General features: G+C 38.0%; 1 protein-coding gene across 1 annotated transcript; it reads left to right on the plus strand.

Annotated features, from left to right (window-relative positions):
* The first annotated feature begins 4,905 nt into the window (after nucleotides 1-4,905).
* Nucleotides 4,906-5,889, plus strand: LOC138909576 (uncharacterized). Its single transcript, XM_070200783.1, has 2 exons — nucleotides 4,906-5,386; nucleotides 5,501-5,889. Exons 1-2 carry the CDS (start codon nucleotides 4,906-4,908, stop codon nucleotides 5,887-5,889), a joined length of 870 nt encoding a protein of 289 aa, XP_070056884.1.
* Nucleotides 5,890-26,036: the final 20,147 nt, after the last annotated feature.

Below are 26,036 nucleotides of genomic sequence, written 5' to 3' on the forward strand. Positions count from 1 at the left end.
GTGTACTGTTCCCGAACACTTCGGGAAACCTAGTCAGTTTGAGAATTCTACATCATCTGGAGCGGCTAGATGATTTACATGGTTACAGCTGGGGTGCAACTATTCTAGGTTACCTGTATAGGCAGATGTGTCGGGCGTGCATGGGCACCTAGAGAGACGTTGCCGGTTTTTTTATTGCTGCTGCAGGTGAAAACATAGTCAATTCTTTTCATGATTATAACATACATAGTAAATAAAATACCTTAACTTTTACATTCACAGTCTATATTAGGTTTGGGCCTGGGAGCGATTCCTGCAATTCCAGTCACCTCTACCACCGATCGTACCGGATGTACCACCTCCACCGTTTCTCCCTTTAGCTTGGCGGTGGGTTGATAGGAGAGGCTAGCACGCGAGGTCGAGGCTTGACATCATCTCCCTTATTACAGGAATTTATTGGATATACTTGAAAGCGCGCAGGTACATATATACTTAAGTTTACTTGGCCTGGCTTTATATGGAGGCCATACAGCGACGCGCTCATAGCTGGTTTGCCCGATTATTGCTCCTACGACTGAGCTATGTGGAGCTCTTCCATCCCACTGATATGTCTCGACATAGTCGAGCATCATGCCACAGAGCGAGTCTTTCGTCAGTTTGGTCACCCTCAACTTGTACCTATTTCGCCCACTTGGCAAGGGACACATTACCAGCGAGATGATCGTTGGAGGGTTGACCAGACATACATAGCATGGCTAGAGGCCCAGATTGAGGTTTGGGACCAGAGGTATGACCTGGTTTCTCCATACCCTCCACCAGACCGTATGGATGACGAGCATGAGTACTTGGGTTGGTATCGCAGCATTACGCGACTTCTCGTCGGGAATCCCGTTCATCGCACAGGTGGTCGGTACATTCCATGCGCTGGGATGCATGAGGCACTGGTATGTTAATTGTTATACTTACTTATAACATAACATTATTCTTCCGTAATTAATATTTTATATGTTATGCAGGCTATTGGCTTACATCAGTTCTACCAGTTGGGACTGCAGATGATACAGCATACAGGCGAGGGAGCGTCAGCTTTGCATGTCTTTGGTCGTCGGATTACTGATCTTGCTGTAGACACATTGAGATATGCCCGAGAGGATGGGCACTTAGGATACGAGGCTGCTTATGTGCCGCCTGAGGAGTACCATCATAGGCCACCAGTGGAGCCTGAACGTGGTAGACGTGTGATGAGTGGTGATTTTACCAATTATTCTAGTCTCTTTTCTTTAGTTTTTGTGTCCTTTAATTATAAAATAAGGTGATTTATTTTGTGCATTATTAGATTTTTAGGTAAATGAAGTCTCGAAGAGAATTGAAATTGAACGAAATGGATTCTTGCAAAAAAGAGGGAAAGAAGTGCAAAATTCCTTCTGCATAATAGAAGAAATTGCACTTGAAGCGCACCTGCGACCATGAATCTGCTTCTGCAGAACCGCTTTTGCGGTTATGGTCCGTATTTGCAAAACCGCTTATGCGGTGACATGTTCGCTTCTGCGAAGTAGTATTTTCCACCAAAAATCGCTTCTGCAAATGGTTATCCGCATCTACGGAACCACACCTGCGAGGATTCTTCTGCAGGTGCGGTCAAAGGGCTTCAGCTATGGACAGCTTTGGAATTTCACACTTTTCTTGATTCCAAATCCACAAATATACTAGAGAACACAAGTTTTGGAGCTAAGGTTCTTGCACACACACTTGGGACTTGAAGATTTGGAGCTTTTGGTTGAGAATTTCTTACCCATTTATGTTCATTTCTTCATTTCCTTGATTTGTATTGTATATCTAAGTGTGTAATATTTTTTCCAACACTTGAATCTTGTTTATGAGAATATTCGTATTTAAAGTGTGTATTAAATATCTTGTTGTGCTTATGTATTGAACGATTTTTATTTATTATGAAGTGAGTTATTGTTTCTTTAATTATTCTTGTTCTTTAATATTTTCAAAGGGATTAACTAACCCTAGGACGCGCCCATTTACTTTGAATTAATTTTGGGAAAGATAATTTGGGATTGGAAAAGATTAATTAACAAGAACTTGAGGCGTTAACCCTCATTTTATAGATTCTACCTAGGGATAGGATTATACTACTTGTAGCCTCATCGGGTGTGCTTAATCTCTTAATTGTTTTAGGGATAATTCAATTAGGAAGTCTTGTTAGTCTTCGGAAGAAGCTAATATAGAATTATTACACGAGGCTAATTAACATAAACTCGATCATATTTATAAAATCGTGAAATACATTGGATCGTTACTTGAGTGTAATTCCCAATGCATCCATGCTTGTTTGCCATTGATCATTTTACTTGCTTTCTAGGTTAGTTTACATTTTTTGCATTTAGACATAAATATTTTCTCAAAACCCTTTTTAGTGTTTGACTTAGCATAATAAGTGATAATTCTCTTACACGCCTAATCGCCTACATATTGTTCTCTGTGGGATTCGACCCCGACTCATAGTTGGGTAAATTATATTGCATGCGGCCGTTTTCATTTACTCTTTAGTAGTGAATTTGGATGTCATCAAAATTGGCACCATTGCCGAGGAACAATTTGGCATATTTAGGTTGTTTTAGAAATAAGCGTACGTGCTTTGATCCAAACTTATGAATATTTGTGTAATTATTTTATATCTTTGTTTAATTTTCTTGTTGTTTTTCTTGTTTACTTTCTTAGTTTTTGAAAAATGACATCATATGATGAAAATTGGTCGGATGGTAGTTGTTCATACTTTTATGAACCTTGTCCTTATTGTGGAGGACCACACTCGTGGTAAAATTGTTTAAATTCTCCTCGGGGGCGGATGGTGCGCACAATCTCAAACCCATGAGCGGAGTATTTGTGATAAGTGTGGTGGTCAAAATGGTCATTGGGATAATTGTGCTTATTTGTCCTTCCCTACCCCAAATCTCGGCTATGATGATTCTACTTTTTGTGATGACAAGTATAGGGATATGGAAGTGGAAGAAATTGAGCATGGTCAAAATGGAGAGTTCAAACTCATGATAGAATGCCTACTTGAAAGAGGAAACAAAGAGCAAAATGCCTTGGAGGAGCTTTTGGAAAATAGTCTCCAAAATAATTTGGCGCTTGAAAGGTTGAACTCACAAATGGGAGAAATGCTTGAAGCTTTAGAGGTCCAAAAAGTCTCGGAAGTGAATGATAGCCAAGAACCTTCCTTAGAGATTGAAATGATGAGACTATCCGCACTTTGGAAGATCAAATGAAATCATTGATTGAGGCTCATTATGTCTATCAATTTGAGAGTGTGGAAAGAGGTCAAGAAGAGTCCAACTTTGATGAAGAAAGTGAGCTCTATTTTGAGGAATCAAGACTTGAACATCCGCCAACCGACTCCATGCTTGTTGGTGATGCCAAGAAAAATATAGAATTAGAGTCAACAGATGTAATTGAAAAGATGGTTGAAAATGACTCTAGTTCGTGGGAAAAAGAGAACATCAAAATCCGGAAAAAGTTTCAAGTTGGGAGGCAATTATCTCATTCCACGCACTTTTCAACTTTGGACTTGTATGGTGATATGGGAATTGAACTATGTGAATCCATGTGGGAGTGTAAAGAATAAAGACAAGAGCCATACATCTTGCAATTTGAATATTCAAGAACACAAAATGACATTCCTAAAAAGAAAGCCAGTAAATGCAAAACGGAGAAATTGATGCTTAGCTTAACATCTACTTACCACCCCCCGTTGATCGTGGTCACAAACTTGATTCCAAGTTGGGTGCCCAGTTCATATCTTCCAAGTGGCGAGAAAAATGGTAAAGTTGATTCACGTCGTGCCACGACGGTAAATGCGGCGCTTGGTGTGAGGCAACCCATCATTTTCAAATTTTTAGTCATTTTTGAAATTTTCTTTTTTAGAATAGCTTAGTATATTATTTTTGACTTATCTGCCAAGTTTTAGATTTTTTGGAGTTGAATTGAGGAGGTTGAGGTGTTGGAACGAGCCAAAGCAGTGGCTGCCCAATTGTGGCATTAAGAAATCTGGTGCAACTGCTTCTGCGGAAATATTCACGCAGAAGCAGCCACGCAGAAGTGTGTTCTGAGATGCAGATGTAAACTTATCGCAGAAGCGGCAACTTCCACGCAAAAACGTTCACGCAGAAGTGTGTTCTGAGCCGCAGATGTGGTAAATCCACAGAAGCAGTTCGTAAACCGCAAAAGCACAGGCACAGAAACAGTTAAAATCTTGCAGGTGCGATGCATCGGGTGAGCTTAAAGAAAAAGCCCTATTGTGTCTCTCTTATAGGTAGCACTCTAAATCTTTTCCCCCAAACTCAAAACTCCCTCTCATCTCTCATGCTATTTCTCTTCAGCACTGCTCTCACTCAAGTTCGCACACTCGGGCACTAAAGGTAACATCTTTTTTTTTTCTTCACGACTCCACTAGGCAAGGTGCCTAGGGCTAGTTTTTATATATATACCTTAAAAATAAAACAAAAGTGTCAGGCAGTCATACATAGTGAAAGTAATAAAATTTGAAAATTACATAATCTATTATAAGAAATATCAAATTATGGTGGATGTCTACTCTTCCTCCATGATCTTCATCTCAAATGCTTAATGACATATTCAATGATATATTTTTTATGTTTAATGACATATTCAATGACATATTTTTTTTCACTTTTCATGTCTATATAAAGGCCTTGTAATAGATAGAAAAATACACACAATTGAAGAAGAAATAAGAATCTCTCCTCTCTTTCTCTCTATATCTCTTAGCTTATTTTTTCTTGTTCCATATTGTTACTTTGAGTTATATTTTATAACACGTTATCAACACGAGACTCTACTGCCTCAAGAAGCTCTTTGAGAAGACTAAGGTATAACTTTTCTCCTCTTTTAATTATGACTGATATTATGAAAAGAAAGTTCATTGCCCTTGAAATTTCGTGTAAGAACTATATGACATGGGTGTTGGATGCTGAAATTCATTTAGATGCAATGGGTCTTGGAGACGCCATTAAAGACAAAAATAAAGCATCTACCCATGATTGTGCTAAGGCCTTGATTTTCTTGCGCCATCACCTTGATGAAGGGTTGAAGATAGAATATCTCATAGTCAAAGATCCACTTATTTTGTGGAATGGATTAAAGGAAGGATATGACAACTTAAAGTTGGTCACTCTTCCACAAGCACGATATGATTGGGCTCATCTGAGGCTCCAAGACTTTAAGTCTGTTTCTGAATATAATTCTGCGATGTTCAGAATTACTTCTAAATTGAAACTCTGTGGCGATACTATCACTGATTATGATATGCTTGAAAAAATATTCACAACGTTTCATGCCTCCAATATGGTCTTGCAACAGCAGTACCGAGAGAAATGTTTCAAGAAGTATTCTGAGTTGATTTCTCTTCTCCTTGTGGCTGAACGAAATAATGACTTGCTCATGAGAAATCACAAAAATTGACCCACTGGATCTACACCATTGCCTGAAGTGAATGAGGTGTATTCCCATTATTCTAAGCGTGGAAAAGATCGTGGCCCTGTTCGTGGTCGTGGCCGTGGCCAAGAAAGAAATTTTCCTGGTGTTAATCACCCCCCAAAGAAAAATAACCACCAAAAGAGGAAAGGGCCAAGGGCAAATGGTTCAGAAACTGAATGTTATCGTTGCGGTGGAAAAGGGCATTGGGCAAATATTTGTCGCATACCAAAACATTTGGTTGAGCTTTATCAAGCATCTCTAAAGGATAAAGCTCCTGAAGCTAATTTTATCTATGACAATGAATTTGACATCACCCACTTGGATGTGGCAGATTGTTTTGAGCGCCCTGATAGAAAAATAAACCACTCGATCGGTGATGGATCTATGGTTAAGGATGATTGAGCATTTTGATTTTTATGTTTTCCTAGTCGTAGTATCTAATGAATAAACCTCTTGTAATATTTATTACACTTAATAATACTTCTTATGTAATTTTTAAAAATATATGTATTTCCTAAATTTCATAAATTTCACAAACAATGAGTAATATCTAAGTAATTAGTGTCCTAGTGTCACTGATCTTTTAATTCCTTTTGATTTTCCTTTACGTTACTTTAATTCTCTTTAAGAAGAGGTTTACAAGCACCCTGGAACAATTTTTGTTACTTCACCCTTAATGTTTTTTTCATGTACTTATAATTGTATTATTTTTGCTACGTAATTATTTGTATAATAATTAGAATTTGCTAGAAAATGCATTATAAGGTTACTATTGAATTATTGGTTTAACTTTATTTCTTTTTCTTTTTCTCTAAAAATACTAATATTTATTCATATACTTCTTTTGTATGTAAAACCATGGGAAGCAAATATGGATATCTTTCAAAGAAAACTTGGATCAAAGTTCAATTGTAAAAATATTTGCTTAATTGATTCATGTACAACACATACAATATTCAAAGAGAAGAAATATTTCTCTCATTTAAGTATGTGTAAGGTAGATGTTACTATAATTTCTAGTAGTAGTAATCTAATTGAAGGCTCTGGAAGAGCTAATATAACTCTGCCTAAGGGAACAATACTTATCATAGAGAATACAATGTTCTCCTCCAAGTCCAAGAGGAACTTGTTGAGTTTTAAAGATATCCATCGAAATGGATTTCATATTGAGACAATAAATGAGAATAATCTCGAATATCTCATCGTTACCAAGAATGTCTCTGGCCAGAAAAGGGTTATTGATAAGTTCCCATCTTTATCTTGTGACATGTATTGGACAATAATTAGTACAATTGAGGCACATTCTATCGTAAACCAAAAGGTTTCTAGTTCCAATACTTTTATACTTTGGCATGATTGATTGGGACATCCTGGATCAATTATGATGAGACGAATTATAGAGAACTCAAATGGGCATCCATTAAATAATTTAAAGATTCTTTTAAATAATGAGTTTTCTTACACTTCTTATTATCAAGGCAAGTTGATTATTGTACCATCACCAACAAAGGTTGGGATTGAGTCCCCTGCATTTTTGGAACGTATACAAGGGGATATTTGTGGACCTATTCACCCATCTAGTGGGTTGTTTAGATATTTTATGGTCTTAATAGATGCATCTTCTAGATGGTCTCATGTGTGCCTATTATCATCTCGCAACTTGGCGTTTGAAAAATTAATGGCACAAATAATTCGATTACAGGCATAGTTTCCCGATAATCCAATTAAGTCTATTCGACTTGATAATGCTGCTGAGTTTTCATCCCAAGCATTTAATGATTATTGCTTATCAATTGGGATAAAAGTGAAACATCATGTAGCTCATGTTCACACTCAAAATGGCCTTGCAGAGTCTTTGATTAAATATCTGCAATTGATAGAAAGACCGTTACTCATGAAAACAAAATTACCCACTCCTGTTTGGGGTCATGCCATTTTGCATGCAGCAATGCTAATTCGTCTCAGACCGATAAATTATCATAAATATTCCCCGTTGCAATTAGTTTTGGGTCATGAACCTAATATATCCTATCTAAGAATTTTTGGATGCGCTGTATATGTGCATGTAGCACCGCCATATCGCACCAAGATGGGTCCCCAAAGAAGATTAGGAATATATGTTGGGTTTGAATTGCCCTCCATTATTCGCTACCCCGAAATATTAACGGGATATTTGTTCATTGCTTGATTTGCAGATTGTCGATTCGATGAGGCATTTTTCCCAAAATTAAGGGGAGAAATTGGTGAAATAAAACGGAAAATTTCGTGGAAAAATCCATCATTATCTCATCTTGATCCACGTGCCTCTATTTGTGAAAAAGAGGTACAAAAGATTATCCATTTGCAGGAAATAGAAAATCAAATGCCAGATGCATTTACGGATCTGAAAAGGATAACGAAATCACATATTCCTGCAGAGAATGTTCCAATCCGTATTGATGTCCCTGTTGGAAAATCTTCTAGTGTCATAACTAATGAGTCAAAAGCACGCCTAAAGCGTGGAAGACCATTGGGTTCTAAGGATCGAAATCCTAGAAAAAAGAAAATAAATGATTAAGATGACACTACGAAAGAGTCTCATAAAGAAACCCATGATTTAACCAATCCTGAAATTCATGAGGATATCGATGAGCCTGAGACTCAAGTAAATAAGGAACTATCAATAAATCCAATCGATATTGAGACAAATTTGAATCGATTGAATATAGTGGTGGATTATGTCTTTGCATACAAAGTTGCATCTGGCATTATGCAAGATAATGAGGATCTTGAATCTCAATCTGTTGGAGAATGTCGACAAAGACGTGATTGGCCAAAATGGCAAGAAGCAATCTAATCCGAGTTGGATTCACTTGCGAAACGTGAAGTTTTTGGGTCTATAGTACAAACACCTAATGGTGTTAAACCTGTTGGCTATAAATGGGTCTTTGTATGTAAAAGAAGTGAGAAAAATGAGGTACAAAGATATAAGGCACGCCTTGTTGCACAAGGATTTTCATAAAGGCCTGGTGTCGATTATGAAGAGACGTATTCTCCTGTTATGGATGCTATAATATTCCGTTATCTCATTAGTCTTGCTGACCATGAAAAGCTTGACATGCATTTAATGGATGTGGTTACAGCCTACCTATTCGGCTCACTTGATAATGAGATATACATGAAAATTCTCGAGGGATTTAAAATGCCTGACGTACATAATTGAAAGTCCAGAAATATGTTTTCAATCAAATTGCAAAGATCTTTGTATGGTCTAAAGCAATCAGGAAGAATGTGGTATAACCGCCTTAATGAATATTTATTAAAGGAAGGTTATATAAATGATTCCATTTGTCCATGTAAATAAAGAAAACAACATTAGAGTTTGTTGTACTTGCCATATATGTTGATGACATAAACCTTATTGGAACTCCTACAGAACTCCAAAAGATAATTGATTATTTAAAGAAGGAATTCGAGATGAAAGATCTCGGAAAGACAAAATTATATCTCGGTTTGCAAATTGAACATTTGGCAAACATGATTTTTGTTCATCAATCTGCCTACATAGAAAAGGTATTGAAACGGTTTTACATGGATGGAGCACATCCATTAAGTACTCAGATGGTTGTTCGATCAGTTGATGTGAATAAGGACCCGTTCCGACCTCAAAAAAAGAATGAAGAGCTTCTTGGTCCTGAAGTACCATATCTTAGTGCAATTAGTGCACTAATGTATCTTTCTAACACTACAAGGACTGACATAACTTTTTCAGTTAATGTCTTAGCAAGATATAGCTCTGCTCCTATAAGGAGACATTGGAATGGAATCAAACACATATTGCGGTATCTAAAAGGAACTACCGATATGGGCTTATTTTATGGCAATGATTGCAGTCCCGATCTTGTTGGTTATGCCAATGCTGGGTATTTATCTGACCCACACAAGGCTCGATCTCAAACTGGCTATGTGTTTACATGTGGAGGTACTACAATATCTTGACGATCGACTAAGCAATCAATCGTGGCTACTTCATCTAATCATGCTGAGATAATTGTTATTCATGAAGCAAGTCAAGAATGTGTATGGTTGACGTCTGTAATACACCTAATTCGAGACAAATGTGTTTTGAAGTGTGACAAACTACCTATAATTTTGTATGAAGACAATGTAGCATGCATAGCTCAATTGAATGGAGGATTCATAAAAGGAGATAGAACAAAACACATTTTACCAAATTTATTTTTCACACATAATATTCAAAAGAATAGTGATATCAGTGTGCAACAGATCCGTTCAAGTGATAATATGGCTGATTTGTTCACCAAATCTCTACCAACGTCAACCTTCAAGAAAGTAGTATACAAGATTGGGATGCGAAGGCTCAAGGATGTGAATTGATGCTCTCATCAGGGAGTTAATACGCGGTGTACCCTTTTTCCATTACAAGGTTTTGTCCCACTGGATTTTCCTTGCAAGGTTTTTAACGAGGCAACCAAAAAGCGTATTCCTAAACATGTGCACTCTTTTTCTTTCACTAAAATTTATTTTTCTAATAAAGTTTTAACGAGACACATTATCTATGGACATCCAAGGGGGAGTGTTATAAAAAATATCAAATTATGGTGGATGTCTATTCTTCCTCCATGATCTTCATCTCAAATGCTTAATGACATATTCAATGATATATTTTCTATGTTTAATGACATATTCAATGACATATTTTCTTCACTTTTCATGCCTATATAAAGGCCTTGTAATAGATAGGAAAATACACACAATTGAAGAAGAAATAAGAATCTCTCCTCTCTTTCTCTCTATATCTCTTAGCTTATTTTTTCTTGTTCCATATTGTTACTTTGAGTTATATTTTATAACATAATCCCTATTATCATAGATGAGTGTATCACCCAACCATGATAGTACATAATGTATTCTATAAAAGATAAAATCACGAGTCGTTATAACTAGCCATTCAAAGCATTAACAAATGAAGCCCACAGGTATTCTTCTTGTGTAGCATATCCAGGCTATTTCGTCTAGCCAATGTTGATATGTGTATAATGAGTCAAATAATTGAAAATCAAGATTCCTCCATTGCAGTCTTCTAGCTGTATCTTGTTGTGTTTTCTTCTTGTGTTGCGACTTCTTGCATTGTTCAAAACATGCTATGCCAAAGTATCATTTCTCAAATTATTCAGCCAACTTGTCATTGTTTTTGGTTTTGTTTTTCTTCTGTTGCAAATCACTGCGTCCTCCAATCCAGTCCCCTGCTACTGTTGCATTAATCTTAGCGTTGGTTGCTATAATATTTTCATCTAATTCATTATCATCCATCATCTTCTGCAGATGCCCATGTTTTTCCATTGCATTAACCCGTGCATCAGTCATATTCAGAGCAGCTGTAATGACATTTCCTTGCTCATCTGATTTTCTAGTTGCATTCAATCCACCAACATCCTTAGTAGTAATGTGCTGTCTTGTGGTTTTGCTCCTCAATGTGTACTCTGTGTTTAATTTTGCTCGACGAAACATGATCCTCATCTGCACTGTCCATCGTGTTAGTACACTGCCTAGAATTTGTTTGGGCAGTGTTGCATCAGTGAGATAGATTTCCTGGGTAGAGTTGCATCCATGTAGATCTCCTACTCATCCCTTATCTTTCATAATATCCTCATAAAGTCAGAGCCATATTTTATTCTTCGATATCCAGTAATGTGCAATTGTGATTACATTGATCCCAAACATATTCATTTTGTAGTATGTTTGATCATTTTGATTTCCGGTACTATGTTTGGTCCTTAGAATGTTAGCGTTTCTGCTTATGCCTACCATCGATATTTTTTCATGGGAATGAGCATCAAGTGCTAATACCATCCAATGAATTTGTATCAAAAGGTAAGGTATGGATACAATAACCTTCCATGCAAAAAAGAACTCAATGTTAGTATAAAACATTCTCACCATGTTCTCCTCCTTAAGGATTTGAACAAGGTAGCTATATACTGTTATCTCCCCTTCCATTGTGCTCCTCTTGTCCTCCCCTTTCAATCCATTACCACTCTTATCCTTAAGTATGGGCATTGAAGTTTATCATCGTTCACAATCCTTCTACTTGTGTTATCAAGATTACCAAAAGAGTCACATTAAATAGGACCTACGTCAAGAGCATAATTGGCTAAGTGAACAACCAGTTTGTTGCCTTCACGAAAAATGTGAGTTATAAAAGCCTTACATTCCTACAACAACTTCCTTATTTCCTACACATGCTCTTGAATTTCCCATGGGGTACTCCACCTTCCTTCAATGACTTTTTTCAATAGCAATGAATCTGTTTGCACCCAAATAGAAGATTGTTGTTGAGTTTTACAATACCTGAGTGCATGAAGAATAGCTACTGCCTCTGCCTATGTGTTTGTGGTTTCATGAATCTCCTGCCCATGTGCATAAATGATATCCCCTACTGCATTCCTTAGACAGTAATCTATTGAACTCCTTCCCGGGTTTCCTCTCGTAGCACCATATGTATTCGATTTTATCCATCATTCACTAGGAAACTCCCATAATACCTTGATAATTTCAACCTTGGAGTATACTGCTCCATCATGTCTAATAAGTCAGGCCATTTGTGTGGAATATTTTGAATCCCTGGCTTCCTCACCTTAACAAGAGCTTGAAGTGTGGAGCTAACATGGTATATCACCCTGCTAATCGTTACCACATCCCCATACTTGTAGTTGTTTCTCCTTTTCCATAATTCCCAAACTATAATAGATGGTAGAGCTTGAAACACTGATTTATGTCGCAGAATTACATGTGCTGTCCAGCTTCGAACCACTGCCTGTTGCAAAGTAAATCCTTCTAGTGAGAAGCCAACATGAAAGTAAAAATAAGACCAAGTTCTTTTCGCAGCAGCAGATGTAAAGAGCACATGAGTCATGGTTTCTTCTTGAGGATTAACATAGCACCAATATCTCGATATTGCAAAGTAGCCCATTCTCCTTATTATGTCGTCTAGAGGCAGTTTTCTTCTCCACATCTTCCACATAAAGAAAGAAATCTTGAAAGGTAACCCCTTTACCCACATATTCTTGTTGGCAGTATTAGGATCATTCCTCTTTCTCAAATAGTCCCATGCCGAACTGACCGTGAAGTCCCCCTTGTGTCCATCATCCAGTGATGTTTGTTAAGTATATCAGGTTTAACTGGAGGTTGAATATGTTCCACAATATGGTCTACTAAATAGTTAGGCAGTAGCATCCTTAATCTATCTTCTTCCCACAGCCCTTCATCAACCACTTCCCTCACATTATTGACAGATTCATCAATAGGAAAATGTGGAGGTACATTGAAATACAAAGCCCCTATTCCCGTCCAGTTATCATACCAAAAATTAGATGATCCCATTCTTGGCTTCCATAATATTTGATGTTCGATTAGGTCCCTACATTGCAATATTTTTTTCATACTTGTGACCTGCCCCTCCAAGGTACCAATACAACATTCAATTTTTTAAAGTATTTTTGACTCATAAACGAACTCCATAAAGTAGGTTTTGTCCTAATATTCCACCAAAGCTTACAAAATAAAGCTTTGGATACATCGTGCATAGACCTAAACCCAATTCCTCCCTCTTCTTTAGGCATACATAGAGTTTTCCATGAAGCTCAATGCCTACTCTTTCCTCCAACCGAATTGCTCCAAAAGAATTGAGCAAGCATTTTATGTAACTTGTCAATCACAAAAGAAGGAGGATTAATGGCTGAAAGTAGATGAATAGGCATACTTTGAAGAATATGTGAAATCAACACTGCCCTACCACCAATAGACAAAAGTTTACCTTTCCATCCTTGTAACTTATCAAGTACTTTGCTGATGAGTCCTTGATAAAATTCCATTCTACTCCTAGAGTAGAAAATAGGATAACCTAAATATGTAAAGGAAAATTGTTGCCTACCAATTCCAATGATTGTTTGCACCTTAGCACTGACCTCCTCCCTCGTTGAGTGATGTATGTAGAATGCTGATTTTGTTTTGTTTATCAATTGCCCCGATGCATTCTCATATGAGCTCAAAACTTCCATGACAAGTTGAAGCTAAATAGATTCAGAAGACGAGAAAATTATAGTATCAGGCTCTATTTTGGTAATCCAAATCCACAAAAATACAAATTCATATGCAATGCATTCAAACCTCTCGATAAAGCCTCCACTGCCAATATAAAAAGTGCTGCGAAAAGTGGATCGCCTTGTTTAACTCCTCTTGATGATTTGAAAAAACCATAGGGTTGTCCATTGAGAAGCACAGAGTATCAATTGTTTGACATAATTTCAAATACCAATACAATAAATCTCTCACAAAATCCCTTTTTTCGCAACACTTTGGTCAAAAAAAGCCAAGAAAGTCTATCATAGACTTTTGTCATATCAAGCTTTATCACTATATTTGGGCCTGCTTTTGTTCGCAATCTTATGCCAATAATGATCTCCTGAGTTAGTAGCACATTCTCTACGATACTTCTTCCCCTAACAAATCCAGCTTGTTCATCAAAAATTAATTTAGGAAGATGATCTACTAACCTTTCATGTATAACTCTGGAGAACACCTTATAGATGAAATTGCTAAGGCTAATTGGCTTCATATCCCCAAAAGTATTCACTTCCTTATTCTTTGGAAACAAAACTATATTTGCATGAGTGATAAATCTTGGTAACTGATGCCCATTAAAGAAAGCCCTCACTATGTCGTAAATGTCATCTTCAATGATTTCCCAGCATGTTTGAAAGAAGCACACGTTAAAGCCATCTGGACCACCTGCACTTTCTCCATTGAGTCCAAACACGGCTTGCCTAACCTCCTCTTTCGATGGTTATTTGATCAACTCTTGATTATGTCCTTCATCTAAAAGAGTAGGTATGTGATCTAAGATGCCAAAATCAGTAGGCACCCTTTCCTCTTGAAACTGCTCATTGAAAAACCTTATTGCCTCCTCTGCCATGGACCCATTGTCTTCAAGCCAGATTCCATTACTATCTTGAATTCTTTTTAGTTGTAATCTTTTCCTTCTTTTATTGACTTGTGCATGAAAAGACTTCGTATTTCTGTCACCATCTTGAAACCATTGCATGCCCGCTTTCTATTTCCAAAATTGTTCTTCAAGTGCCAAAATTTTAAACAACTCAGCCTGAACTTTTTGTAATCTCTCCCTATTGCTATGCATGGGATTATGTTCAAACTGTACCTCGTGTGCCTATACCACTTCTTCTAAGCTTGCTTTCTTCCGAAATATATATCCATAAGTGGCTTTACTCCAAGCAGAGAGAGCTTGCTTCAACTTCTTGAGCTTGTAGTTGAAGATCATGAAAGGACTTGCTTAGAAATCAAAATTCCAGCATTCTTTTACCACGTCTGTAAAGGAATCGTGCTTCACCCAGAAATTTAGAAATCTAAAAGACTTCTTTATAGGTGTTACATCTGGGTTATAGGTTAACAGAATAGGGCTATGATCTGATCCAATCTTGGATAAATGTGTAATCTCCATCCCTAGCATCAATTGCTGAAATTCTAAGTTGGACAAGCATCGATTTAATCTCTTAAAAATACAATCTTCATCTACTCTACCATTCCACCAGATGTAGATGCTACCTTTGAACCCCATATCAAATACGTTACATGTATTTACACAGTGCATGAAGTCATCAACCTCATTCAACGAGACTGGTAATCCACCAAATTTTTCTTCTTCATCCCAAATAACATTAAAATCTCCACCAACAAGCCATGGAGTAGTCATATCGCTAGCAAGATTATATAGTGAATCCCATAGCTCAATCCTTTCTATGGCGTCGCATTTGCATACACTAGTGTAAGAAAGAACTCCATTTTATTTTTGGGGTCAATGAGCTTCAAAGTCAGTTGTTGTACCATGTCAACTATAACAGTCATCTCCAAACTCTCATCCACAAATGCCCAGATTTTGTTTGATATATTCACAATTGCTTGTGTCAAACCAATTCATCTTCTATATCTATCAATCTTTTTTGATTGTTGTATTGGTTCCATAATTCCTACAAATTTGAATTGATATTGTATATGCATTGTAATAAGCCTCTCAAAAGCTCTCATTGTATTAATAGATCTCACATTCCAGATGATAGCATTCATAACTAAGCGTTGGATTTAGAAACTGTCCTCCTTGTTTGAACTCCAGTACCTGGGATATTGGAATTTTATTTCTGCTGCTTCTTCTTTCCTCTGCCTGTAGATTTGGCCTTGTCAATTTGTCTTGGAGATAGGTCACCTTACTTTGCTATATTCATGAAGTTCTATGCAGTTGATTCCTCATCCATGTCTTTTCCATTCCTCTCCCTATTGTTCTCTTCTTCACCCAAATTTTGCTGATTTTTCTAGTTGGTTCTTCACTGGTTTATGAACTAATAAAGTATTATGTTGTTGGTTAACTAGAGCTGCAGATAGCACTGGATCAGATGAGGGAATCAGATGAGGGAATCAGATTATTGGCTTGCCTATTAGGGATAATTGTAGCTATAGTTATTTCAGGTAAGCAATGGTTAAGGATGGGGTTCTTGTCCTGTATGATTATAGGTGTTGTAGGAGTAGCTTTATCTGGGGGTTTTGGGTTAAGTTCAGCAATTCTCAGAGTGATTACAACTTCATCGCTTGAATTACCTTTCTTCATCACTGGTTGTTTCTTATCAGGAATTATACCATCATTATGTTCCTCTTCTTCTATAAATTGTGCCTGCTCATGTAGTTCTTCACCACATGACTGTTTATTATCTTCTACACACATCTGCTCTTCACCAGAGTGAAGTTCCTCTTCTTTTTCAGATTTATATTCCATTTGATCACTCCAAAGACGACGTGATGGTATATTTGCAGTATGTAAGGTCTGTGTAGGTACTTATTGGTAGGACTGATAGAGTTGGAACAAATTGATGCAGATATCTCCCTTTTATTCTTTATTAATTATGTTAGCATTGCCTTCCTTTCCTTGAGTTACATTTGTAGGAATAAAAGTTCTATTCACCCAATGAGTTGTTGATTCCTTTTGCATTCCATCAAAATTTCCATTCCCATTATCAAAAGGACTCTAATATTTTCTTTTTTCCATCATACCTGTCCCAGCTGAAGTAGGCTTAAACACATCTGCAGATACATTAGGAAAAGTTCTTTGATCAACTGCTTTCTTCACCAATACAAGGTAGTTGTTAACTTCCTTGTCCACATCATGTCCCTCTAACACTGCAAATTTATTGGCCTGTTGAGATACACCTTCAACTAGTATAATTTTTTTACTAGTTTTTTCCTGCCCATCACCTTGTTTTCCTTTGTTCTTCACCCTATTGTCCCTTACCTCCTTCCATTGTTCCTTTATTGGACCAACTACTTTTCCACTTGTAAGGATCATTAAAGGACCCTTCGTTTTCTCCTTGGTTTCACCATTGCCATCAACTGTTTGTTTGTCCCTTTTACGTACCATAAGTTCTGGATGTAATTTCCAGCATTCGAACTCATCATGGCCCTGCAATCTGAATTGTTTGCAATACTTAGGTAAAAGATCATATTGTATCTTCACCCACTCCGTCCTTGTTTCTCCAGATGCTTCATTGTCGATATCCATTCTCACATTCTTGGGCAAGTCTGCTAGAAGATCAACAAGCACTTTAACTCTTGCACGACTAGGTCGTGTCTTATTGATGGTCGCCATATCAAGGTGCAAAGTCTTTCCTACTGCTAATGCCAACGAGAATAAGTATTCTTTGACAAAATACGTAGGCAATAAATTGGGAAAATATATCCACGCCAAAGCCATTGGAGTTTCTTCTCCTGCTTTAAATTTTACATCATATATAAGAGGCACAGCTGGTACTCGTAGCCATCTTTTGCTCTAATATAATATGCATTCTTCGATGTAAAATGAATATAATTCTCCCATAATGTGAAACGAATCAATACATGTCTATCTCTAAGTAATCCTATATTGCATTCTTCTTTGATTCAACATAGAGCTAGGAGAATTTTGCGTAACTCTTGTAGCTCAGGCCATCCATATGAGAACTTGCCTGCTACAGCATACTGGAGTCCTTCTATGACATTTATTCGTTCAACTTCTGCATCTATGAACTTCATAAGAGGCTGCCCATTCAGAAAAGTTGCTCGTCTAACGGGAATTGGCTAAACAGTAGGTCTCAAATTGGAGTTCACGATCACTGGATTATTTATCACAGTTGGTTTCAGAATATTGGAGTAATCTAGTGGCTTGGAGTTGTTATTTGTGGTCGTAGTAATTAGTGAGATGGTTGGAGGAGGATGACCAGCCGTAAAGGGTTGTTGGCCACCCAGAAAAGCCATGGCAGCTTGAATAGCCCGATGATTGTTAATGTCCTGTGGATTTAGTGGAGGAGCTAATTTATTGATGTGGAACTGGGCATTTTGGCTAGAAGTTGTAGATGGCTTAAAGGTCTATGGGTGCTTGCTTTGGTTTATCAAAATTGGTTAAAATCTTTGGGTATGTGGATGCCATTGGTAAAGTGGTGCTTTGAGTTTGTATGTGGGAGGGATGAGAGGCCTGAATGTCGACCACCTGTGAAAACGCATTCTTGGGAAAGATTTGATCACCACAGGTTTGAGCTAATTCTTGGAAAGTAACATGATGAGTAATGTCCTGATGACCCTGAGCAGCATGAGGATTAGCTTGGACACCCAAAAGGGCTGTTGAATTGGCCTTGACATTTTGTCGACTAGCTTGTGATCTCAACTCAACATAATCACCATTTTGAAATGTTGTGGAGTTTGGCGCAATAAAGTGTTGATTTTGAAATGTTGTGGAGGAGTCAATTTGTATTGGTCTTGAGACAATTGAATCATCGTAGCACCCTCGCCGACCAATTAGTTCTCGCCGAAAATTTGCAGCACTTCTTGGAAGATGATTAGGACGGTGGAATACTCTGAATTTTTTTGGAGAGTTATAACTTGAGCTGGAAAACATTCCTCACGGCTTGGAATCTCAATATTTGACTTACAATTGACCAGTGGAATTTTTGAAGAAACCATGTGTTGTTGCGCTACAGCAGTCCGTGTATTGTTATGAAGATCTATAACAGGTGATAATGAAATTGATGATGAAACCAATTAGGTATTGTGTGCATTGATAGTGGGGTTCTTTTGGGACAGGTCCGGTGGAATTCCACCTCCGAATGGTGGAGTTGTGCCCATTCCGGCTTTGGAAAGCCTTGTGCGGCGGAAATCGCCAATATGGGGTTTCCAACATGTAACATCTTCAGCCCTCTCTTCTACTCCTTTCTTCTGCTTTTATTTTCTTTTTTTCTTCATCTATTCTCCATGGAAGAATTCCCACAACCCCATTTTCTTTTAACTAGTGTTAATATTAAGGGTGAGGACATTGCTTGAGAGTGTGTTTGTGTGTGTTGTGGATAATGAAAATAATAATAATTTAGGAAGTCTGAGTACCAAATTAAATTGAAGAAGTATAACATTCTCAGTGCCCACTAAATGTTCGACAAATTGTCCGAAAGGTATTTTGTTGCTAGGAACCATAAAATCACGATTAATCAAGTCGTATAATCATCTAATGCACTAATTTAGAAATCTTGAGTATAAATTGTTTGCCAAAATCATGTTTGGAAGTAAAATAATTAGGCAGTCTTTGCATTTTGTTTTTTGAAATCCTTGATGAACACCGCAGAAGCGGATATGTCGCCGCAGAAGCGGCCTCGCACCTGTGATGCCTTTTCCACATGTGCGATTTTCTGGTCAGTTGTGCAAGTTCATAAAAGCGGAACCGAACCTGCGAGGCTTTTTCCGCAGGTGCGGTAACTGGGAAATCAGTGCAAACTAGTGGCTATGCAGTTTTGAGTTACTGGGACTGTTTGTCTTGATTGTTTGTCCTAATTGCATTATTTTGAATTGCTTAACATGATTATAATTCCCGACTAACTTGGTTTTGTTGCGACCCAAAATCCAACTAATCATGATGACACCAAACCCAACCCGCTAGGTAAGCCAATTACCAACTATCCAGTTCCAATTAAATTAATAAGGCAGTTAATTAGAAGAAAATAGATAAAACTAATACATTTCCCCAAGAACTAGTAGTACAAATCATGAGCTTCTAAGAATAGAGTTTACAAAGATGGTATGAAGTAAATACATCATCTGTTTGAAAATTACATAAGTAGAGTTTTATGAATCTAAGGCTACCATGAACAAGAGGAAGCTACAACCGGAACGAAGGTACATCTTCATATCCAGCTCCCAATGAACACAGCAGCATCAGTAGCCAACATCTGCACGCAAGGTGCAGAAGTGTAGTATGAGTACAACCGACCCCATGTACTCAATAAGTAACAAACCTAACCTTAGGTTGAAAGTAGTGACGAGCATGTACCAAGGTCAGGGTCCAACTACAATAACCAACAATAGTTCATAAGAACATAGAGCAAGTAATAAAAGAAGTAACTCAAAGAATAAATGCTCAGCTAAATCATAATTTCTGCAAATAATTCTGCCTTTCCAGTGTATCAGTGAAAAGACAAATCGTTTACCGAAGTTGCCAAAAATAGGAGTAAGTTTGAAAACAGTAATTGTTTTCCAAAAATTCTTTCAATAAATAAGATGTTTCATTTTCTTTCCAGATAGCCAGTGTAAAACCAATGCATCACTATGCCAATATGTCAACATATGTGAGAAGTCATGAATGACGTGATACGGTACAGCATGATAAAAATGCATCTCTATGCATGTATGTCATGTGTGCATGTCAATGCAATGTATCTTAGAGATGAACTCATGTATTCACACTCTCAGAGTATTCAATCTCACTTTCTCACACATTCCACTCATCATGCTTAATCACTCGGTACTGTATATGGCCAATCCGGCCCAGGGAAGATACATCCCAAAAATATACACATCAACTGATCATCAGTCACTCAGTACCAAGTAGGGCCAATCCAGCCCGTGGAGAAGATCCATCTCCAGGTATATAATGCTTCGGACAAGATCCATGTCTAGGGAAGTCCATCCCTCAATAATAACAACCACGCTCACTGGGGGTGTGTGCAGACTCCGGAGGGGCTCCTTCAGCCCAAGCTCTATAAACCGCACAGACAACTCACATGCCATAGTATCAATATCAGAATCAATCAGGCCTTCGGCCTCACTCACTCATCAATCTCTCCAGTCTCTCTCTCACGGGCTCACAATTTCATGAAACTAGCCCGAAAATGATGATATGTTGTATCAATAAATAACAACAGAGACTAAGATATGATATGCATGTGAATGTGTATGACTGAGTATGTAATGCAATGAAAGCAGATAACTCAACAACAGAAATGACCTCGGTGGGTCCCAACAGGATAAGCATGTAGCCTAAACATAGTTTATAACATGAATCACATTTTGATAACTCTAGTACGTAGAGATTTCATGATTTCAGACAAGTTCAGGTAACTACACAGTACCACAAAAATGACGGAGTCACAGCTCACACGGTGCACGCTCACACGCCTTTCACCTAGCATGTGTGTCACCTCAACACCAAATACATAACACGTATACTCAGGGTTCATACCCTCAGCTCCATGATTAGAAGAGTTACTTACCTCAAACAAGACGAATCCAATGTCGAGCAAGCTAAACAATGCTCTAGAAATTCCATTCTACGCGTAACAGCTTCTGAACGGTTAGAATCTAGTCACAATTAATTTGATTCAGTCCACACAATTTATAGGAATTAATTCCATAACAAAATACTAATATTTTCCCACAAAATCCGAAATTACACCCCAAAAATCACCAGTGGGGCCCACGTCTGGGAATACAACAAAACTCACAAAACCCGACAACCCATCCAATTACATGTTCAACCATACAAATTTCACTCAAATCCGACTCCAAATCAATGTTCAAAACTCCAAAAAATCATATTATGAACTTTAGGCCAACACCCCCAATTTCCTCTTTAAATTCATCGACCAATTGCTAAAAATGAAGATAGATTCATAGAATATAATCACAAGGTAGTCAAAAACACTTACCCCAATTTGTGTGGAAAAAATCCTCTCCAAAATCGCCCAAACCGAGCTCCAAAATGACCAAAATGAGAATAATCTCGTAAACCCTCCTTTTTAATACTGCCCAGGCATTTTCGCACCTACGGTGCCTGGGCTCGCACCTGCGCATCCGCATTTGCGGAAGGAATTGCGCTTCTGCGGACCTCACTTACCCAGCGAGCCTCCGCTTCTGCGATGCTTAGGACCGCATTTGCGGTTGTGCTTTTGCGCAAAAATCACCGCACCTACGAAGACCCCAGGCCAGCCCCAATCCCACATCTGCGCCAACCCTGCCGCACCTGCGACCAAGACCCTCGCAGGTGCGATCACATCAGAGGCAGCAGTTCCAGCATTTTCCTTAAGTCCGAATTTGATCCGTTAACCATCTGAAACTCACCCGAGGCCCCCGGGATCTCAACCAAATTCACCAACAAGTCCTAAAACATACCACGGACCTACTCGAGGCCTCAAATTACATCAAACAACATCAAAAAAATGAATCGCACCTCAAATCAAAAATCTATGAACTTTGAACTTTCAAATTCTATATCTTGTGTCGAAACACATCAAATCAATCCGCAATGACTTCAAATTTTGAACACAAGTCACATTTCACATTACGGACCTATTCCAATTTCCAGAATCGAATTCCGACCCCGATATCAAAAAGTCAACCCCCCAGTCAAACTTTATAAATATTCAACTTTCGCCATTTCAAGCCTAATTCCACTACGGACCTCCAAATAATTTTTCGGACATGCTCCTAAGTCCAAAATAACCATACAGAGCTATTGAAATCATCTGAATTCAAATCCAAGGTTGTTTACACATAAGTCAATATCCGGTCGACTTTTCCAACTTAAGTTTTTCTATTATGAGACTAAGTGTCTCAATTCATTTCGAAATCATTCCGGACCCGAACTAACTAATCCGATAGGTCATAATACAGCTATAAAGCACAAATAGAGCAGTAAATGGGAGAACAGGGTTGTAATACTCAAAATGACTGGTCGGGTCGTTACATTCTCCTCCACTTAAACATACGTTCATCCTCGAACGTGCCAAGAGTTGTTTCCAAGCCATCAAATCACTATTCCATCTTACCACGCACGTACCTGGGGGTGATCCCACGTCACCCTATTCCATATGGGCTTGACAACACAATACATCTGAAAATCATTAATTTAACACAAGCCCATAAACCTTGGAATTTAATTCCCCGCATTCAAAATTTCTTACAAGACCCGAATCTCACAGTTACACATTGTATAAGTCTGAACAAGCTGCATCGAGCTATAACTATAACAACGGATATAATCACCCAACGTATTACATAACTCGCATGCCCGTAGCACCATTCCTGATCACAGTGACTACTCCAAAACCAACCAAATACTAGTATTAAACCCATATCGAACCAAACCTCATCCCAAAACCTTCGTACATTGTTGATAATAAAAGAACACGCGAAGTTTCATGACCACTTACTAGATCAACAAGTCATGGAGCTCTCTTGCCCCAACCAGAACCATAATCGCTTTCTGAGCCGACTTCCAATATTATCCTTCTGGTATACCATAATCAAATCTAATAGTACCCATTCTAGGTCCAATGACATTACATTATTAAATACAACTCTCCCATAGACACGTCACATCAATATAACTCAGAGTCACAAACCGTGCCATCCGTGCACCAATACGCAACAATTCAAATGTACTCAGTCATGGAAAATGACTCAAATGAGAGAACTACCCTGCAAGATTAACAAGTACTGCCACAACGAAATGCTGAAAATCCATCACACACCATAGAACCATCACACGATTCTAACACAAGGTTCATACCATAACATAACTCCGCTGCAATGCGTGACCCCATCCAAACGTTGGTCCACAATATATACCTCGAGCCACCTTGCTCAAAATCAATAACCACGGAGAAGCAAATGACACAATGCCACACAAAACCTGAAAGAATATAACCAATACGCAATCAATCATACAATACCCAAATACTCATCTAGCTCAAATTTTTCCATAAGGCCCCCAATAGAACCGCACCATATGTACATATAACCAATGAATCACAACTGCTCGTAGCATAGAAGAGTAACTCACAGATCATTTCAGAACACGAATAAGTTCAACATCAACTGAATGACACATCCCTCAACACTAGCAGTATGGAGCCAACCAATCCGACTCGGTGTAGAATACACATCCTAATTGGGCCTACCAATGGACCCCCAAATCAACTCGAGTCACCCACAAATAGATAAATAACCCTCCAAAAATCCACAACGACTGAATCATAATACATACTATCATCTGGCTAGCTTCAGCCATGACTTCACAGTCCACAACCATGAAATAATCTGCTCCTGAGAACTCCCAGTCTCCCAAATTCATAGAACACATGAAACATCATATTTGTTCCCAACTCCACCACCCGAATGTCTAACACATCTCTCATACACATTCATCCCACGAGGAATACTTTCATAATTCTTCCGTGCAACATAAAAAAAATTGAATATCGGCAGTCTACAGTCTATCAATCATGCGAATACCGCAATACCAACAAAATATCTGTAGGTCCAAAACACAGTATGCCCCTTTTATTTTTTTTGAATGTACACTCTGCTCGGGTAATACCACAAGGGCCAATATTAGAAATTATTTGTTCTCCATAAACTCATTACCTTCCTTTTGAAACTGAATCGTATACTTGCACATACAAATCTTAGTCTCACTCCACGCGCCGCCTCTATTAGGCCATTGCATGAAAACACAAGAACCTTGTTAACACTATGAGTCGCCATCAAATTACATACCCGATCAACTAGAATACTTACTCTTGCTTCCTTCCAGGAGGAAATCACAATACACAACACATTCCCCATATCGGTAGAAAATATCCGGTTCAAAGCATGGTAGAAACCATCAAGAATACTTTGGAATCTATTTGCACATAATCAAGCAATCAAAACTGAATATCTCTAACTCAGCCAAGACATGTAGGTCGCCCAACCCAAGAGTATTGCCACAAAGTACCTGTAGAAAACCTCCACATCATAAGCACCCAAAGAACTGATCATATACCTTACCATACTAATCAAACCTACTACCAAGTCGTCCTATTTCTTTGAGTCCCTTCCGAATTTGTCTTCAGATTGATACTTCTCCTTGCTAAAATGCCACGATCTTTAACCACAACTCTCTATACGATGCCCTAACATAAAACCACACCGCTCTAAGGCGCATAAGCCAGTGTATTCTTCGTAAGCACCCCATAAATACCACAACTGAGACGTCCGCTCTGAAAGACCTTATGTGAAATTTAAAAATGTTCCTCTTCCCTTTCTTATACTAGAATGTAGAATCCATAGTCATACAAAATTTTTGCAATTCTCGACACCATTCAATGTAAATAACCGATTCTATCGATATATGAATCCGAAAAGTTTTCAGTTGCCACTTATGCATTTTTTTTAAATCCATTGGCACCTTCTCGAGAGTCAACCACTTTGCTCAAATCTAAATTGCACCGCCCAAACGGGCTGAAAGTCATGCGCCCCATTAGCACAACAACACTCAAAGAGGTAACCCTGCCTTAACACCATCAATTAAATTCATACTCTGTGCGCACTACATTATTCACATATAACAACTCACTCATCCCATGATTTTCATATACTCATAAAGCGCAATACAACCCGTATTTAGGAATTTCAGTACTTGGGTCATCCTCGATCTCAACCTCTACAAGTCATAACTAATCCACGAGTATGCCTCAGACCAAAACTAAAATTTAACATATAACAATGAATTGAATTGTCAATAGCAGTCTCCCCCACTTGGCCCAAAGCCATAGATTAAAACACACAATAACTCACAATACCCATACTTTATTACTGCCATAATACTGCAGTCAGTTCAACGAAAATTTCTTCTCAATCTCATACAATGCCAATCATAAAAATAATACCTCAATCGTCCGCTAATCTCGCATTCATTCTCTTAACACTCAGGTCAACTTTCTCAACCAGATTCAAATTCAAATCTCAATACATATGCCCCGCTGGCAGAAAAGAAACTCTCCGCTCATATTATAAGGAACACACATATATAGATTACTCCGCAGGGGATAACCCACCTACTTAGCCTCAAATTGGTATCTTGTTATACCCTTTCGCAGTCATATTTATTATGCAATCACTTAGTGTATCTGAGTCCAAACTTATTAACCAGACATGAGAATTTAATTTGTCCCAAAATTTAACAAAGTGAAAGATCCTTCAAAACATTCATACTCGAGATTTTACATTCCAAGGAAACACTTCTCGTCACATTCAAATTGTCTTAACACATCCCACAGTTACATCATACTCATCACAAAACCGTTCAACCGCTGATCAAGCCACAAATTCCACTCGTAGGGACATTACCGGACATATGAGTCCAAATATAC

Source organism: Nicotiana tomentosiformis, chromosome 4 (assembly GCF_000390325.3).
Source record: "Nicotiana tomentosiformis chromosome 4, ASM39032v3, whole genome shotgun sequence".
In the NCBI taxonomy this organism is placed as follows: domain Eukaryota; kingdom Viridiplantae; phylum Streptophyta; class Magnoliopsida; order Solanales; family Solanaceae; genus Nicotiana; species Nicotiana tomentosiformis.

Bases quoted from the DNA above. Each gene is read 5' to 3' on its own strand.
- LOC138909576 (XM_070200783.1), top strand. From the start codon at position 4,906: ATGACTGATATTATGAAAAGAAAGTTCATTGCCCTTGAAATTTCGTGT. The intron at 5,387-5,500 runs GTTTCAAGAAGT...CATTGCCTGAAG, and splicing joins ACAGCAGTACCGAGAGAAAT to TGAATGAGGTGTATTCCCAT.